The 17,025-nt window shown below is 48.2% G+C and overlaps 2 protein-coding genes across 3 annotated transcripts; one reads left to right on the top strand and one right to left on the bottom strand.

Moving 5' to 3' along the window:
* Positions 1-1,528: 1,528 nt before the first annotated feature.
* LOC117855758 (probable indole-3-acetic acid-amido synthetase GH3.12) lies at positions 1,529-4,668 on the bottom strand. Its single transcript, XM_034738130.1, has 3 exons — positions 4,269-4,668; positions 2,631-3,448; positions 1,529-2,409 (listed from the first exon to the last, which is right to left on the bottom strand). The coding sequence occupies exons 1-3, from the start codon at positions 4,661-4,663 to the stop codon at positions 1,832-1,834; spliced, it is 1,791 nt and encodes a 596-aa protein (XP_034594021.1). The 5' UTR covers positions 4,664-4,668; the 3' UTR covers positions 1,529-1,831.
* Positions 4,669-7,315: 2,647 nt separating this feature from the next.
* Positions 7,316-10,282, top strand: LOC117855759 (bidirectional sugar transporter SWEET3b). 2 transcript variants are annotated; one of them, XR_004640565.2, is made up of 7 exons: positions 7,316-7,559; positions 7,637-7,673; positions 7,765-7,987; positions 8,090-8,251; positions 8,541-8,660; positions 8,755-9,212; positions 9,317-10,282. XR_004640565.2 is itself a non-coding variant. In XM_034738131.2 (6 exons), exons 1-6 carry the CDS (start codon positions 7,520-7,522, stop codon positions 8,944-8,946), a joined length of 774 nt encoding a protein of 257 aa, XP_034594022.1. In that variant the 5' UTR covers positions 7,316-7,519; the 3' UTR covers positions 8,947-9,288. The 2 variants fall into 2 exon arrangements, 1 of the variants encoding a protein (XP_034594022.1); XM_034738131.2 differs by lacking the exon at positions 9,317-10,282 and having other exon boundaries at positions 8,755-9,288.
* The last annotated feature ends 6,743 nt before the right edge of the window (positions 10,283-17,025 follow it).

Raw genomic sequence — 17,025 nt, forward strand, 5'->3', positions numbered from 1 at the left:
TTTAGGTCTGGAATGTGATATTTGGAAGCAAGTAAACAATATAAATGAGTCACAGGTCATAGATGTTGAGTCCTCTCGGAGCACACCCAGCGACCGTCGCTAGTATACTGGGCCGTGGAGCAGCGGCGATGAACGACGGCAGCGCCGGCGATAGGAGTGGGAGTTGACGGTGACTCGGAGACCTAGCGATAAAAAAGAATAGGCCGCTCGTTTGGGAGCCCAAGCCGGGAGACGCTCTCTCCACCAAGCGGCCGGCCGGCTAGCCAGTCACGCGAGGGCTCCGAGCCGGAGCATGCGCGTGAGCCTACGCGGAGCCGCGGAATGGTGTCCTCTTCGCGAGTGTACGTCCGATGCTGAAGGGCGCCACGCGTCAGCCATCGGGCAAGGTCCTGCACGGTGCGAGATTTTCAGGACTCCTGTAAAAAAAGTTTTCCGGTCGAAAAGGACGCTGCATATCGGTGACACATTTAGGCGTGCATTCTTGCTAGCTAAATTGTCTCAAAATGGTTAACGGTAGTATTGATACAATTTTGGTGAGCAGACATATTATAAAATGTAATGGTGCCAAGGCAAAGGCAAATACAAGTCCTACTCAATCGGTGCATAAAAATGATGCTAGCATGTCTATTTGGGCCAATGTATTTGCCCTACGTGTTGACTCTCTCTAACGGGCCTCCATATAAATGTGGGCCAGGAGTCCATGACCGTCTGTCTGTTTACATCGTAAGAAACACAAACACATTGCTTCGTGGTTTCTTCTTTTCTCTGCACCACACCATACCGTTGGGTTTTCAGTCATAGGCGGACACTGAGCGGACCTCGCCGGCGAGGAGCAGGCCGCAGAGGAAGTGGCAGTAGAGCGATTCCGTGAAGTTTGGGCAGAAGAGCACCTCCTTGGGGCTGCAGGGATCGGACTGGATGTAGCGCATGTTGGCCTTGAAATCCTTGTTACGGTAGAGGTTGGTGGTGACCGTGGTCGCCGTGAGGCCGCCCTTGGTCGTGGAGTGCCCGCTGGCGTAAACGAACTGCAGCGACTTGCCGTCCTCCACGGGGAAAGCCCTGTACAGAGGTCAGATAACTAAGCTATTACAAACAAGCATGGGGAATGCATGAAAATGACAAGAAGATCGAGAAAGGAGCCGGTGGTTCCAGCGTCAGTGTAGCTACCTGTTCCTGAAACCGAAGGATGTCTGGTACGTCTGCATCGCTGTCTTGAAGTGCTCGTCGTTGAAGGGCAGGTACTTGCGCTTCCCCAGCGTTGTGCCGGAGCTGTGGGAGAATGAGGTGACGGGCGTGGCGGTGAGCACAGTGGAGGTGTCGCCATCGGCGATGCGCGCGATGTAGGGCTCGAGGTCTGTGTGGCGAGCGGCACGCAGGCCCGGAAGCCATCCGGGTAGGTGCGATCGGCGAGGCCCAGGCCCTGGGCCGCCCCTCTCTAGTCGCCCGTTCCGATCCTTCACAAATAATCATTCCAACAGGAACGGTTGTACAGATGTGCACATGTGGCAACATGGTATGGACACGTTGATGCGTACAAACCAACCACTGCATTTGTCCTTTAATTTCCAACTTGACGACGTGCGTATGATTCGCTGAGATTTCCTTTTGATTTGGCTAAGGACGCAGCGTATCACACACATGCGGCATGCGCCAGACGAGATGGCATTAAGAAAACAGAACAGTTCGCTTGGCACCAAGAAATCACTCATACTAACTGGAACTGCCCAAATTCTGTCACACTCACATTAAGCACCCTGAATTTACTCCCAAATCCTGATCATGAACTGCGAGAGAGCAGCATGAGCTTTGCAACTTTCCCACGCTGCTACGCTTATCGTACGGCCGCTGGCTTCGATCCGTCATAGGCTGTGCTGAAGAAGGCCTTCAGAGTATTGCTGGAGAGGATCTGAAGAACGGCGGAGTTGGACCGGGGCACGCAGCGCGGCAACTTGAACTGGTTCACCGGCGCACCGAGGGAGAGGTAATGGCGGAGCACCTCCTCAAAGGTGCCCCGCCGCAGCACCCGCAACTCCAGTGGCCCGATGGCGCGCGTTATCCTCGAGCCCAAGTACCCGGCGTCGACGAAGCCCCTGTCCAGCTCGTCGCAGCAGCTCTGCAGTAGTAGCTTGCCATCATCACTGACCTCGCCGTCGTTGAGCTCCCAGAAGACGACGTAGTGGCCGGGGTCGGAGGCCAAGTCGGCGTAGCTGGTGTAGTCCACGACCTCCAGCCTCTCGGCGGCGAGGATCTTGGCCGCACCGTCGACGGCGTGTTGGACGTCCTGCTCGGTGTTCTTGTCGACGTTGATGGACAGCGTGAGGCTTCTCCGGCCCATGTATTTGAGCTTGGGCGTATTGTTGTAGAAGCCGGCCACCCTTACCACGTCCCCCAAACGGTACCGGTACAATCCTGCTTAATTTCGGTCTCTGCGTGAGTTTTGCACTCGACCATTCATTATTAAAGGTGTTCGGCCTCCGACGGATTAAAGCAAGTTCCAAAAAAAAACGAAAATGGAGACATACGCATAAAAATTGTTTGTGCCGTGGCAATACATAAAAATGATAGAGCTACAGTTTGGACCACCACTTACTGCTTGAATGGAAACCATTGTGAAAGAATTATTCACGTACCTGTGAAGGTGGTCATGACAACTTCGTAACTCTCACCAACGGTGACATCTGTCAGGCCAACGGGCTTCGCGTCCGCGTAGCACGCGTCGGCAGCAGCAGCGCCGGCGTCGCTAGTCTTGAGAGGGATGAACTCGAAGTAGCCAATGTTGGGGAGCACGGCGAACGTGGCTGACTCCGGCGGCATCTCCGGCTCCACGTTGGGACCGATCATCCCTTCCGTCGCGCCGTACTCCGTGGCGACCAGCGGCAGGCCGCCGGCGTAGTGCCGGAGCTTCTTGACGTAGTGCTCCATGGACCCCGTCACGATCGTGCTCACGTACTTGGCGTTGGGCCACAGCGCCGGGATCACGCCGTACCAGTCGGTGAGCCCGGCGCACCTGCGCGCGACCTCGTCAGCGAGCGCGGGGTTCGGGGCGGCGAGGAGGGCCGACATGGCCCGCCGGACGGCCGGCTCGGTGACCCGCGCCGGCGACGGCGCGCCACGGCGGATGTCGGCGTAGAGCTCCTCCCACACCGTCTCCAACGTCTCGAACGCGAGCACGAGGCTGTGCGCGAACGTGGCGGACACCGTGCGCACCTCGGCGGCGAAGAGGAGGCCGCAAAGGAGGTGGCAGTAGAGCGTCTCCCTGAAGTCAGGGCAGAAGAGAACCTCGCGGGGGCTGCAGCAATCCAACTGGATGGATCGCATGTTGCTCCTGAACTCCTCTTTATTGTACAAGTTGATGGTGGCCGTCGTCGCCGTGAGACCGCCCTTGGTCGTGAATTGCCTACTGACATAGATGAACTGCAGCGACTTGCCATCCTCGACGGGGAAAGCCCTGTTAGAGGGCAAAGAAGCCAAACAATTAGGGCATCTTCGATCAGTAACATTCTCCCAAGCTAAACTTTCCTACGTGTAATCAATTTTATAGGAAAAATACATGTTGGGATCTTTTAATACTAAACAAATGTATGTACTATCAAGACATATTTTACTATGGGTCTATAAGAAACTAATTTGATGTTCCAAGTTGGCGTCTGTTTCTATAAAGTTGGTAAAAATTAGAAAAGTTTAGTTTATTACAAAACTAAGCACCTTATAATGTTGAACATAGCAAGTAATTGATGGCTAAGATGCATTGTCGAATGCTCCTTCTATTCCATAAAGAATACAATTCTAATTTTGTCCTAGGTATGTTGCCTGATCTTGTAGTTTCACTTTGAAGAAACGATTTGAAGAAACGAATTGTTAAGGTGAGCTTTCTTAGCCCTCCCTCCGTTGACTCTTAAAAAAAATTTGTCCTAAATCAAAATATTTTAAGTTTGACTAAGTTTATAGATAAGAGTACCAACAATTATAGCACCAAATAGTTTCATAAAAAAAAGACTACCAACAATTATATCACTAAATAGGTATATTATGAAAAAATATATTACTGTAAATTTTAATACGTATCTAGTATCATAAATAATATTTGAAGTTTTTAAATACACATGATTCAAACTTAAGATATCGCAAAAAAAAACTTAAAATGGTTTGAGCTAGGCAACAAACTCCACGAGTACAAACAAACAAAAATGGTGCATGAAATGGCAAGACGACAGCTACAGACCTTAGCTCGTAGCATCAATCTAGCTACCACACATATACGGATATACCTGTTCCTGAAAGCGAAGGACGTCTGGTACGTCTGCATCGCTGACTTGAAGATCTCGTCGTTGAAGAGCAGGTACTTGCGCTTCCCCTGCGTGGTGCCGGAGCTGAGGGAGATGGAGGTGACGGGCGTGGCGGTGAGGACGGCGGAGGTGTCGCCGTCGGCGATGCGCGCAATGTAGGGCTCGACGTCGGCGTGCGTGGAGAGCGGCACGCAGGACCGGAAGCTGTCCGGGTCGGTGCGGCCGGCGAGGCCCCGGACCTGGAGGTACTCCGCGGCGGCGTTGTCGGCGAGGATCCGCCGCAGCGTCTCCCGCTGGACGGCGGCGGCGTCCCCCGACAGGCGCTCGAACTCGGCGATCACCTTCTCCGCGCTGAACTCATCCTTCTTCTCCTCCATCTTGATCTCATCCTTCTTCTCCGCCATCTTAATCCCTTCTCGGATCCTTGCTTCTAATGGTTAGCTTTATAGAAGGCTGGATTTGACATTGTGGCATATTTAACCAGTTTGCGTGCTGCATATGGAGGAAAAACAATGGCTAGACGAGTCTCAAATAATATCAGCATACTTTGATCGAGTCTCAAATAATAATATAATATGCCGCGCGCGCATTGCATTGCATTGCATTGCATGTGATCTCATATATAAACTCTGCAAGTCCACGCTAGCTTTTATATGAATTGTTAATCCACTTTAACTTACCTCAAATAACAATGTGGCGCTCCTAGCGATTCACACAAAGTTTTCATCTAAAATTTTCATGACGACGACGGAGCAAATTAAAGGTTAATAATTTAGTGTGTTCATTTTGTAGTGCCCGTATTTATATTTATATGCTGGGATGTATAGGATTTCAATACCTACAACAGGGACAGTAGCTGTGCAGATGCTTAAGCTACGTGCACCCTCAGCTTAACAGCATACACCAAGTACTTACACTGGAGCCGGTGATGCGTGCAAACCAACCGCTGCATTTGTCCGTACGTTTCCAACACATTGCTAGCACGACTATAGCTAGCCATTGTGATACACGAGCTTAGTCTTGCGTGCTGCACATGCATGGGGGTTAAAACAAAAGACCGGAGGTAGTTGAAGTCGGAATTCATATGATCTTCCAACTTTGAGGGAGAGAGCCGGAGACTGTTTCTTGATCTGCCGCGTTGCTGCTACTCAAGTCATCTCTCCGTTTTTACTATGTTCCCTGTTTTTCACGAGAAAGGAAAAAAAGGGATGCAGCAGAGATTTGCTGAGATTTTCTTGAACTAGAGAAAGAAGAACGGACGCTGTGCGTACGCTAAACGAGGTGGAATTAAGAAGTAGATTGAGCAGCTAGCATGTCAACACGCTCTCGGAAAATTATTAACATGCAAGTCCATGCCAACCAACAACTACGCCTACGCGCTAGTCTAGTCACACGTACACACTTCTTTTCACTTCTTCTTGGTGGTCATCGTCTTGACGATGGCCTCGAGCACCTTGATGCGCCCGTCCTTGTACCTGAGCTCGTCCTCCAGCTCCCGCAGCTTCTCGCCCTGCATCTCGCTCGTCCTCGCCGTCGCCTGGAGCCCCGCCGCCGCCTCGCGCTCGCGCCCCTCGGCGTGCCGCGCGCCCGCCTCCGCCGCCTCGGCCCCGTCCTTCGCCGCGTCCACCTCCCGCCGCAGCGCGTCCGCGCGCTCCCGCAGCCGCTCGATCTTCTCGCGGCGTGACGACGTCGCCGCGGACGACGGGCGCTCCAGCAGGCCCTCCCTAAGCGACGCAGCCGTCTCCCCGCCGGGGCTCGCCGGCGCGGTCGTCGGCAGGGCCGACATTATCGATGGACGTAGGAATTCTGGATGACGCCTGCTTGCAGTCTTTGATTTCGACGAGCAGCCGGCGCGTACGTCGGTACACCGTCTACGTTTATATCACACGACGATGCAGGAAGCTTTGTTCCTGAGCGTGCCGGCTCGCCGGTTTGGTTTCCTAGTCGGACGCCAAACGAAGATGCCCTGGCTGTCCCCGGATCCGATTCGGAAACACCAAAAACGTTTGGGAAGCACGGAACAGGCCGGCAAAAGGCCTCAAACCTACCAGCCTAGGCCGTGGCCCGTGGGCTGCAGTGACTTCCGGTCCATCTGCGCTGGGTTCGTTGGGCTGCCCAGAAGAGTAAGTTTCGGCCGTGCGAAAACGTTTTCGGGCCCAGAAAGGAGTAATTTTTTTCGTTCTGAGCATGACTTCACTGCTACCTCCACCCCACACACACACAAAAAAAAGAAGAAGAAGAAGCTTTACTACTACGTGGTTTCGTTGCAGTGATCATCAAGATTATGCAGAAAAAAAAACCAGCAATAGATGACCAGGGAAAAAAATCATTTGCAAGACGATGGTCAACGGAGCTGATGCGATGTCCATTACCAAAACAACGGCATTACAAAACTAGGGCAATTATAATCTGCCCACGGTTAGTATGTACTGGTGATACTTTGATAGCGAGGATCATGCTGGTGGTGCATTTTTCAATTTTTAAGAGGTCATGGTGCGCTCATTGGCTTTAGTGAGCAGAGCCTGACACCAACTTACACTTGGCGCCTTCAGTGACTAAACAATGTGCATAATGCAGTCATGCAGATCAAGGCGCAATGTGCATTCCAGTGCTGAATGACTTTATCCCCATGACTAAACGTTCTCATCCTGAATCCACATAGGCCAATCTGTGGTGCCACCACCTGTGAATTTTTTTTGGGAATTATTTGATGACCCATCGCTAAGGAAGTGGCCTGATGTGGATTCAGAGTAGGCATATCCTCATATAATGTGCCGGCTGAGTTCATCAACTTTTTCTCAAAGGCAATGCTCATCGACGCAGCTGGTTATCAAGGTTGCTGAGTCGCTGACTGACGCAAACGCAACATTCGCCTTCTTTCCAGCAAAGTTTATAAAGATTTTACTTTGCGCATAGTGCGGAGAAACAAAAGCTACGAACATAGGTTGTCGTCAATCTCAGCTGCAGGCCGGAATAGCTTTCTCGACGAATGATCTGAGCTGTTGATCGAGGGCATTGCTAATTTTCTCAGGCTACCCAATTGAATTTCATGCAGCCATGCCTTTTGCTTCTTGTGCTGTACCCACTCAAGTCATTGTGCAATTCAGCTATGCCTCAGCTCAGGGAGTATAAATAGCTAACGTCCACTTCAGGCAAGCAAAGCCATTCTAGCAGTTTTTGTCAGATATACCCTCTGTCCACCTGAAGACTGAAACCATCTCTGCACGGCAAGAATGGTTCCTAACACAGTCCGTGTAGCAGTTGGAATTCTTGGTACTCCTCATCTGCATGTCCTTTTGAAGTCATTTGTTTTCATGAATGGCTGTAAAACAAGTCTCTCCTTGTTGCAGGAAATGCTGCTTCTATGCTCCTCTATGCAGCACCAATGTACGTGTCATATTCAGAAGTACTATGCATGATCAGAAATTGATACAACCTATGCAATCTTTGCTTATGCTCTGCGACTGATGTTTCACAGATTGACATTCAGAAGGGTGGTAAAGAAGGGCAATGTAGAGGAGTTCTCATGCGTGCCTTACATACTAGCGCTGTTCAACTGCCTCCTGTACACCTGGTATGGGCTTCCTGTAGTGAGCTCTGGATGGGAAAATTTCCCAGTTTCTACCATCAATGGAGTGGGCATCCTGCTTGAGATCACATTCATCAGCATATACATATGGTTTGCGCCAAGTAAAAAGAAGGCAAGTGATCTACGGCGCATTATTCTATTTTATTTCATATGTATCGATATGTGTAAACTGCTGAACACAGTTAACACCATCTTAGTTTTTTTTTTGTTGCAGAGGTTTGCCTTGCAATTGGTGATTCCTGTTGTGACATTATTTGGCTTGACAGCATTCTTCTCAAGCTTTATGGTCCATACGCACCGTATGCGCAAGGTTTTTGTTGGTAGTGTTGGTTTAGTTGCTTCCATATCCATGTACAGCTCTCCAATGGTAGCTGCAGTGAGTATCAAGTATATATTACCTACACAATTAGATAGCAATTGGTGATTTTTTTATATAATTGGCAGTTGGTGATTAAACCTTGTCCTGAATAAACAAAGGCTCAGTCTGAACCTGTTATGTAAAAGCTCCAATTCACCAACTGTCATCGAAGTAGTGGTACAGAAACCAAATCAGATTAATTAAGAAATCATGTACTACTAAAAGGCATTAATTTTCACTCCAGAGACATTCATGTGTATTGCAGTTTCATAATCAAAGGTTTTCCGAACTGAACTTGTCACTGCAGAAGCAAGTCATAACGACGAAAAGCGTGGAGTTCATGCCATTGTACCTGTCACTGTTCTCCTTCCTGTCCAGCGCTCTGTGGATGATATATGGGCTCCTTGGGAAGGATCTGTTCATCGCGGTTAGTGCAAGATCCTGATCATGTTCACTGATATAAGATGGAACTCGTTTAAACCGATCATCACTCTCTGATGTTTCACTTTCACATACTTCAGTCTCCAAACTTCGTCGGCGTTCCAATGGGCATTCTTCAGCTGGTGCTGTACTGCATCTACAGGAGAAGCGACGGGGCAGCTGGAAAGCTCCATGCCACCGCCATCGATCAGGAGAAGGGTCTGAAAGCAGTGGTAGCCATGCATCCGCAGGAGTTAGGTGGAACGAAGCCGGAGGCGGAGGGTCAGAAATGAGCTTGATGTGCTTTTCTCTGAAACTGGTAGCAGCATAGGTGCAGAACGAAGCTGCCTGCCTTCTTCCTTCAGAAACGTTGCCAGAATCTAGCCTGCAGCCCACAGCCCATTGCATTGGTCCAACCCCCCGCCCGTTGGGCCACTTTGTGTAGAGGTCCGTTAAAGACCCAGGACCGAGCTCCCCGGGGAAATCTTGGCCTGCAGCAAAACAGTGTGATCGACAAGGGTGATGGTTGAATAATCACGGGTTATGCCATGTCTGATCGGTTCGTCAGTCACTCAATGGATCTCATTAATAGCTCAGATTACACACAATATATTTCTTTTATTTTTGCCCTTTTATTTTACTGTGTCGGTTGCATGCCCCCAGTGGGCATCTTTCAGCTGCTGCGGGTGGTGGTGCACTGCAATCTACAGGGGAAGCGACGAGGAGCAGCTCTGCGCCATGACACCGATCAGGGAGCTGGTCTGAAAGTAGTTGATAACTGGGAGGAAATCAGAGAGCATGTCGTTCAGAGGTTCAGAGCCCCCAAGATTGATATGTTTTCTCTGAAATGGTAGCAGAAGCAAGTTGCCTTGAGAAAAATTAGTGTTGGCATGGCAGTGGCAGCCGCGCCTGCCCTGCCCTGCATGAAGACGACGACCTTTGATGTGGCTCACGGTCACGGGTCCATCGTCACATTAGCCGATCGATTGGCTAGCTAAAGCTGGAGAGACCTTATCAACAAGAGGGAAATTACCTTTACCTCCTCTGACGAAGATCTTGTACGTGGTATCTCATCATCAACTGCGGTCGGTCGCCGCCGGGGTCTAGCTAGCTTTTACGCCATGTGAACCGGCCAGTTACCTAACCCGATCCAGACTCACTCCATGATTGGCCCTGCCTGCGGATATCAATTATCATTGGGTCTTGCCGCCGGCCGGCCGGCGAGCCACACGGATAGATTAATTCCTGAGCTAGCTCCTCCGCGCGCGTCGTCGCCCGGCCGCCGCCTCGTGCTCGTGGTCTCATCGCCGCTCGATCCACCTGCTCCCGCACTGGGTATGATGCACTATGCCATTGCTGACTCTTGCGCACGTGCTCACTGCTCGCAGTCCAGCTCCATCGCACCCAGCGTGCAAGGTTATCTCTACCTATCTACTAGCTAGAGACCTAGAGTTAGCAGTAGAGCACGTACTACGTCCATGGCCCAATGCAATAGTCGGCGGCACTGCTCGATCATGTTGGAAGAGCCGATCGATGCGTATGCCCACGACGACTCTTGAGTCTTCGTTATTCAGCAGCTCCTCAAGATATAGAGATGGTAAAAGCCCTGTTTGGCAGGATTCTGCTTCACCTGTTTTCCGGAAAACGAGGTGATGAAGCGTGAAGTCAGAATTAAAATGAATTAGGCTCAATTTGTTTGAGCTTCCTGATAGCTTCTCAGCATAAAAACCAGAAGCTCAAACAAACAGCGAACTTCCCGTGCAACTTCTAAAAAGCTGGAAGCCTAAAAAGCTGAGTTTATATGGAAAACTAAAAAACTCAATTTTATGAGTTTTTCGTAGCTTTTTGAGCTCAAAAAGCTAAACACATCTTTTAAAAGCTAGTGTTGGCTTTTCAAAGAAAAAAAGCCAGCAACAACTTTTCAGAAAAAGTTCAAAAGCTACAGACCCTTAGAAGCCGAGTGAACATACTATTTTTGGCTTCACCGATTTTGGGAGAAACCCTCGGCAAAGTATACAAAGGCCTGGTCGTGTACGACGATAAAGACAATAGACAAGCAGGTTGTACAGGGTACCCAGCATGCAGGCACTACCTACAGTTGTACCATGCTTGTATCTGCAAGAAGTATGCTTCGTACAAGTGTAGTTGCTACCCTGTTTGGATATGCATGAAGGGGGGGGGGGGGGGGGGGGGGGGGGGGGGGACGACTTGCGAGCAGTGTTTCCCCTGCATGTCGGCAAACAACGGGCACCCTGCATGGGCCGGGTTTATTTTCTGTATGCAACTGACGATCGATTCCTCTGGATAGGGCACTGTTGTGCACACTGGCCGTCCCGCTCTCTGTTGGTGTATGTAGGCCCCGTCCCGTCGCAGAGGCCACGTGGACGCGTCGGCCACTTATGCGTGCGTGATTATTGACTTAATCTGTCCCGTCGCTACCAGGCCAGGCGCGTGCTCGCGCTACAAGCACCGCCACCAACTTGCACCGTCACATAACATGCGAATCGAATGCACCAAACTCTCATCAAACTCCATGGAAAGCTAGCTCGTTATAGGGACAGACTCAACTACAACCACATAGCTTATAGCTCAGGTACAAAGCGTATTTGAAAACAAAAATACCCCCTCAGTCCTAGCTACTACGTTTAGCTTTTTACAAACTTATTTTTTTAAAAAACTTTGACAAACAATATCTCTCATTTATTTCAAATAGAAAAGTTAGTTGGTTCCACGATAAATCTACTAGTATCATTTTTATGTTATTACTCTCCATAATTAGCTCGCTATTCGTAGTCAAAATTGAAAATGTCCTAAATGTAGCTATATTTATTATATTCTAAAATTTCATGTTTCTGCTATTGTAGTAACTAAAAGTGCAGTCTACTACCTAGAATTCAGTCCAAAGAGAAGAGGGTCAAAAAGTAGAGGTAAGCACTAGCATTTCTACTTAGCACGTGGGGGAAAAAATCTTCCTTACAATAAATTGCAGCATGTACGATCCAAATTGGTTGGACAAAATTTGGATTCATGAAGTCTCAACAGGTGGAAGAGCCGAGCTCAAGCTCATGTTTCAGCTAAGCATACGTTGAACACATACACAGAGGAGCGAGTACGTACGAGAGATGATGGTCTAGTAAACAGTTAGTGATTGTCATTGAAATGCACCATTAATAAATAAAAAAACGAATATAGTGAACATAACTGTAGAATCAATCAATCAGTAGTCTTGCCATGTCCTCATCCATGGCGCCAATACACGCATGCATGTGCTAGCCCAAACTCGGAGAAAAATTTCATGCATGGCGCGGTGGTGGTGGTGGAGCTGTGCTGTGGTACGGTAGTGATTGATCCGAAAGACGACGATGGACGAAAGGTGACAAAAGAGCCTGCAGTGGACGAAGCTGAGTGGTTCGATCAAAAAAGCTTTAGCTAGGTCGTGTTTGGCAATTATATGCCGCACCGGCCTTCATTGTGCCGGCCCTATGCATGGTGCCATCCGACTGATCCATGCAATAGCTTTTTTTACAGCCCTGTCCATGGACCTTTTGAGCTAGCTGGGCTAGGGTAGGAGATCTGATGGTCAGTCACTTCCTAGCTGTTTCCCTCTACAGGTACTCTCTTTCAACCGTTGGAAATTGGAATTAGTACGTTTTTTACGTTTTACTTTATTTATTATTATATGTGCAAAGCTAGTCGTAATATCTACGAAAAGAATGACGAGAAACTATGTTTCATGTCCAAAATGGCGCTTATTTGTGAACGGAAGGGTTTTTTTTCATCATTTAAATAAGTTGGTTTTGGAGTTCTGACAGCACATAAAAAACTTCGAGGAGTTACTCTCCAGACTGAACTTCGAGTTCTGCACTGGCCATCATATGTAGTAAGCGTAAAAAAATAGTAATATAAATGTTACCTTTTTGAGAGACTAAGATTTATTTAAAGTATATGCATGGTCTAGAAGATATATACCATACACACATATTTGTATTTCCCTGCCTGCTGCATGGGCACAGATTTTGTTGGGACTCATCCACAGTCCGTGGAGCAAGCTGCCGACGAAAGAAGAGCCATGCAAGTATGCAACCCTATCTTGTCGAGTTGGGTCCTGGAGATGACCCTAAAGTTGGAAATCGGGGAGGCCAGCCAAATGGAAGGTGTAGCAGCAAAAGCATGTGATTCCCCGAGAGGAAACCAGTCCCCCACATCTCCGACGACGCTCTCGCATTGGATGGTTGTGCATGTGACCCTGATCTCAATCTCCGGGGCCCCTCAAAACAGCCAAAAAAGAATCCTACACTCTATCTGCACAAACCGATAACTCTGCTTTATTTGCACAAGAAATCTTAATCTGCTTGCTTATTGTTTATCGTACCTGCAAAAACCAATTTGTTTATTGTAGGTCCCATGCATATGCAGTGGAGTTGTACCTTGCACATTCACAGTTCACTATGTATAGTGATGTGTGTTATATATGGAAGATCAGTATGGTTTACTAGCTCCAAAGACAGTAAAACTCAAGTAGGTACGAGCTCATCATTCATGAATGAATTGAACGTACAATATAATGGTGTGTTTGTATCTATCCTCAGAATGATTCCAAGATCAGTGTCAATAGCAGTTACAAGTGTCATGTCACAAATACTAAATTGATTTCATGCATGGCTCCGCTTGGTGCGCTATACAACAAACGAAGAAATATAAAATAGTAACGCTCATATCTTGTGCTGCCATATCGGAGAGCAGAAGAAAAGGACAAAGAGACAAGCGACATGCTATAGGACGTATATGTTTCCAGAGTTATCGCTAGCTAGGCATCCAAGCAGATGCAGTGATCGGACATCGGAGTATGTCTACCGGTCTACGGGCACATCCAAAACCTCTCCACAATGCGAGCAGAAGAAGAGACACGCATGCACGTCGTGACATAATACGCAGTGCATGCTTTGGTTCTCAGGAACCGTGCATTCAGTTTACTGTGCACTTTGTACCGTGTGTCACTGTAAACACTAGCTAGCTAGCTGGTAGCGTGCGCACATGGAATCATGTATCGTTCGTCTTACTCAAAAAAATTATTTCAAATATATGAAAAAGATGTTATGTTTAAAATACTTATGATGGTAAAGTAAGTTTTTTTAACGGACGGTAAAAGTTTTACTGAATTTTTATTAGAAGAGGTAAAATCAAACAAGACAGCAAAACAAAACAAAAAATAACTCTATGTACATGGCTCTCACTGCACCAACTAAACAGCACTCCCAAGGGGGAAAGGAAAAAACAACAACAACTACGAGGTCCACTCCAAACAGAGAAAAATTCCCACTTCTGAAGATGAAAATTGCTGCTAAGTTGGCTCAACCGCGGGGGCTTCATGCGTTTTATTGGCCAACTGGAACTGTTGGATGTCTTCTTTGATAGAGAACACAACGTCTTCCACCGGTTTGGTTTCATGATTAAAAACTCGTCTGTTGCGCTCTTTCCAAATGTTCCACCAGAAATATATGATGAGACCGTTAAAGAAAGTTTTGTTCCGTTTGTCGATTATGCTTCTGCATTTCTTCCACCACTTGTGGATCGAAAGCGATGTGCTGCCTGGGGGTAAGTGGTTAAGACAAAACCATCCCTGCAGCCGATCCCAGACTGCCGTTGTGTAAGGGTGGTCTTTGTACAGGTGTGTGGGTGTCTCCAGGTCCGAATTGCATAGTTTGCCCTGAGGGTCATGGCCACCCCCGCTTTTCCAAGTTGTCAGCCGTTAAGATTTTCCTATGCAGGAGAAGCCAGGCAAAGATTCGGCATTTTGGTTCAGTTCTACCTTTCCATATTGGGGTGATACTCAACTTCTTCAGTTAGCCTTGGAATTGTATGCGGTATGCACTCTTTGTGGTATACTCCCCGTCCTTCGTCCACCTCCATGATATTTCATCCTCAGCATTAGGGTCACACTGTAGCATATTTATTTCCTCAAACAGCTGCACATACTCTCTGATTTCCTCCCCCGTCACGAGTGGGTAAACCTGCACTATCCAATAGTTATCTTGTAGGGCCCGTTGTACAGAGAAGTTTTTCCTTTTAGATCGTTGGAACAAAAGTGGTGCCAAGTTTCTTGGGAACTTTCCATTCACCCATGCCGAATGCCAGAAGTTTGCTTTCTTTCCATTGCCCACCATTACTACCGTTGATGCATAGAACAAACGGGATATCAAGTCCTATCCAAGGTCTCTCACTATACTTCCACTGGAACCAGCACCATCGCATTCTTAGAGCCCTCGCAAGTCTCTCGAGGTCGAGAATCCTGAGCCCTCCCATGTCCTTAGGCGTGCACATTGTTGGCCATTTAATCAAGCAGTGTCCTCCGTTGATCTTTTCTGGTTCCTCTCCTTTCCAAAGGAAACTGCGACGCAGGCGATCAATCTGTTTGATCAGCCATTTTTGAGCAGGGAAAACTGTGAGGTGATATATTGATTGTGATGTTAATACACTCTTTGCCAGTGTTTCTCTACCGGCCGACGATAACATTTTACCTTTCCATCTAGAAAGCCTTCCACCGATCTTGTCAATTAATGGTTGGACATCCACCCTTCTGAGTTTGCACGTGTGAAGAGGCACACCCAAATATTTTCTAGGGAAGGATGAATTTTTTCCTGGGAAGTCCTCTAGAGCTTCTGAGATGGTTTCGTTGGTACACCGGATAGGGATATTTATCTTGAGTCCTGAACATTCTCCAAAGATATGTAACAATTGTTCAATACGTTATAGTTCTTCTCTGTCCGGGTTTGCGAAAATGGTTGCGTCGTCTGCATAAAGGGAGCACCATAGCTTTGCCGCTCTGGGTAGGATTGGTCTTATGATGTTGTTGCCAGCTGCCAGTTCCACTAGTTTATGGAGTGGGTCAATGGCGAGGATGAACAACATGGGTGATAGTGGATCTCCTTGACGGAGGCCTCTAACATGCTTGAATTTTTTCCCAGGTCTCCCGTTAAGTAGCACCTTGGATGATGAGGTGGCTAATAGCGTTGTGATCCAATCTCTCCATTTTGGCCGAAACCTAGGGCCTGTAATGTTTCGATGAGAAATACCCAACTAAGCGAGTCAAATGCTTTTGAGATATTGAGTTTTACGAAGAGTGACGGTCTTTTTGATTTATGCAAGGCCTTGATCACACTCTGTACGTAGACGAAGTTGTCGTGAATGCATCTTTTTTTGATGAAGGTGTTCTGACATCCAGAAACTAGCTCATTTAGTCTCAGAGCCAACCTATCTGCTAGCACCTTTGTTATGATCTTGGCTAGACTGTTAATGAGACTTATGGGCCGGAAATCTGCAACCATGGTAGCTCCTTCTTTCTCTGGTAGCAAAATGATATTGGCCTCGTTAATAAATTCCATACATAAGTTCCATACGCCTGGTCCTAAGGGAGTGGAAGGCATGAAGAGCTTGGATCAGATCCTCTCCGATCACCAAGTCTCAAATAGAATAAATGACACTTACATACTCTTTTAAATAAGATGAATGGTCAAACGATCCGTAACCAAAATTTAATATAGCGACACGAAAGAAGACGAAGCAAGCATATATGAGTGACATGCATGTCCATGGAGGAATGAAGAAGCAAGTAGCATTAGCTCGCAACAGTATACCAAAGAGGCCGGCCGGCCGGGGACGATCCTCTGAAGGCCGCCGCATGCGCGCACGACACGGCATATCGGTCGCAGGGGGAGCCAGAGACCCCCCTGTCCTTGCGCCGGGGATCGCCATGCATGCGTCGTCCGGGCCCTGCTCCTGCGAGCCCCATCCCGTCGGCCGGTGAGATGGTCGAGATCCAATTCCGATCAACTCACACATGCCATACATGCACGCAGGCAGGCTCCAGCACCAGCAGCCTATAACGTCACCTCCTCTCTCACCCTCTCTCAGCAGCAACCTCTATCTCTGCTCTCTGGTCGATCCATCCATCAGCTAGCTTATTGCCAGGTGCAGAGATCTATCTCGAGTCCTTGACCTCTTCTCGCCCTGTGCAAGATTCCATCCCCATCCACTCACTCATCCTTTGCAAATGTCTGATGCCATTGCCATCGATGATGCGTATCGAAGACATTCTTTTGGATATCGACCACGAATGAATGAACAAAAAGATGCACGCACAAACCTATCTTCTGCAGCTTGCTGCAGCAAGACGCATAAAATATGCACGCTGTGCATACTACAGATCATCCATCTCTCTCGACAAGTGATCTGACTAGCAGGGACACACATGTGCCAGCCGCTTATTCTATGCGAGATGCTCTCATCGCGCGCGGCGCGGCCTTGACCAAATCAGCCCATAGCTTGAACGGTTTCTTTGTTGGTTGCTTGCTTGCTTGTGTGCTTAGTTAACT

The sequence above is a fragment of the Setaria viridis genome, chromosome 5 (genome assembly GCF_005286985.2).
Source record: "Setaria viridis chromosome 5, Setaria_viridis_v4.0, whole genome shotgun sequence".
NCBI classification, from domain to species: Eukaryota; Viridiplantae; Streptophyta; class Magnoliopsida; order Poales; family Poaceae; genus Setaria; species Setaria viridis.

Coding starts and splice junctions, on each gene's coding strand:
- LOC117855758 (XM_034738130.1), bottom strand. CDS start 4,663: ATGGAGGAGAAGAAGGATGAGTTCAGCGCGGAGAAGGTGATCGCCGAG. Junction 3,449..4,268: donor TCCTTCGCTTTCAGGAACAG/GTATATCCGTAT, acceptor GCCCTCTAACAG/GGCTTTCCCCGTCGAGGATG. Junction 2,410..2,630: donor TGTCATGACCACCTTCACAG/GTACGTGAATAA, acceptor GAAATTAAGCAG/GATTGTACCGGTACCGTTTG.
- LOC117855759 (XM_034738131.2), top strand. CDS start 7,520: ATGGTTCCTAACACAGTCCGTGTAGCAGTTGGAATTCTTG. Junction 7,674..7,764: donor CTCCTCTATGCAGCACCAAT/GTACGTGTCATA, acceptor GATGTTTCACAG/ATTGACATTCAGAAGGGTGG. Junction 8,252..8,540: donor GCTCTCCAATGGTAGCTGCA/GTGAGTATCAAG, acceptor TTGTCACTGCAG/AAGCAAGTCATAACGACGAA.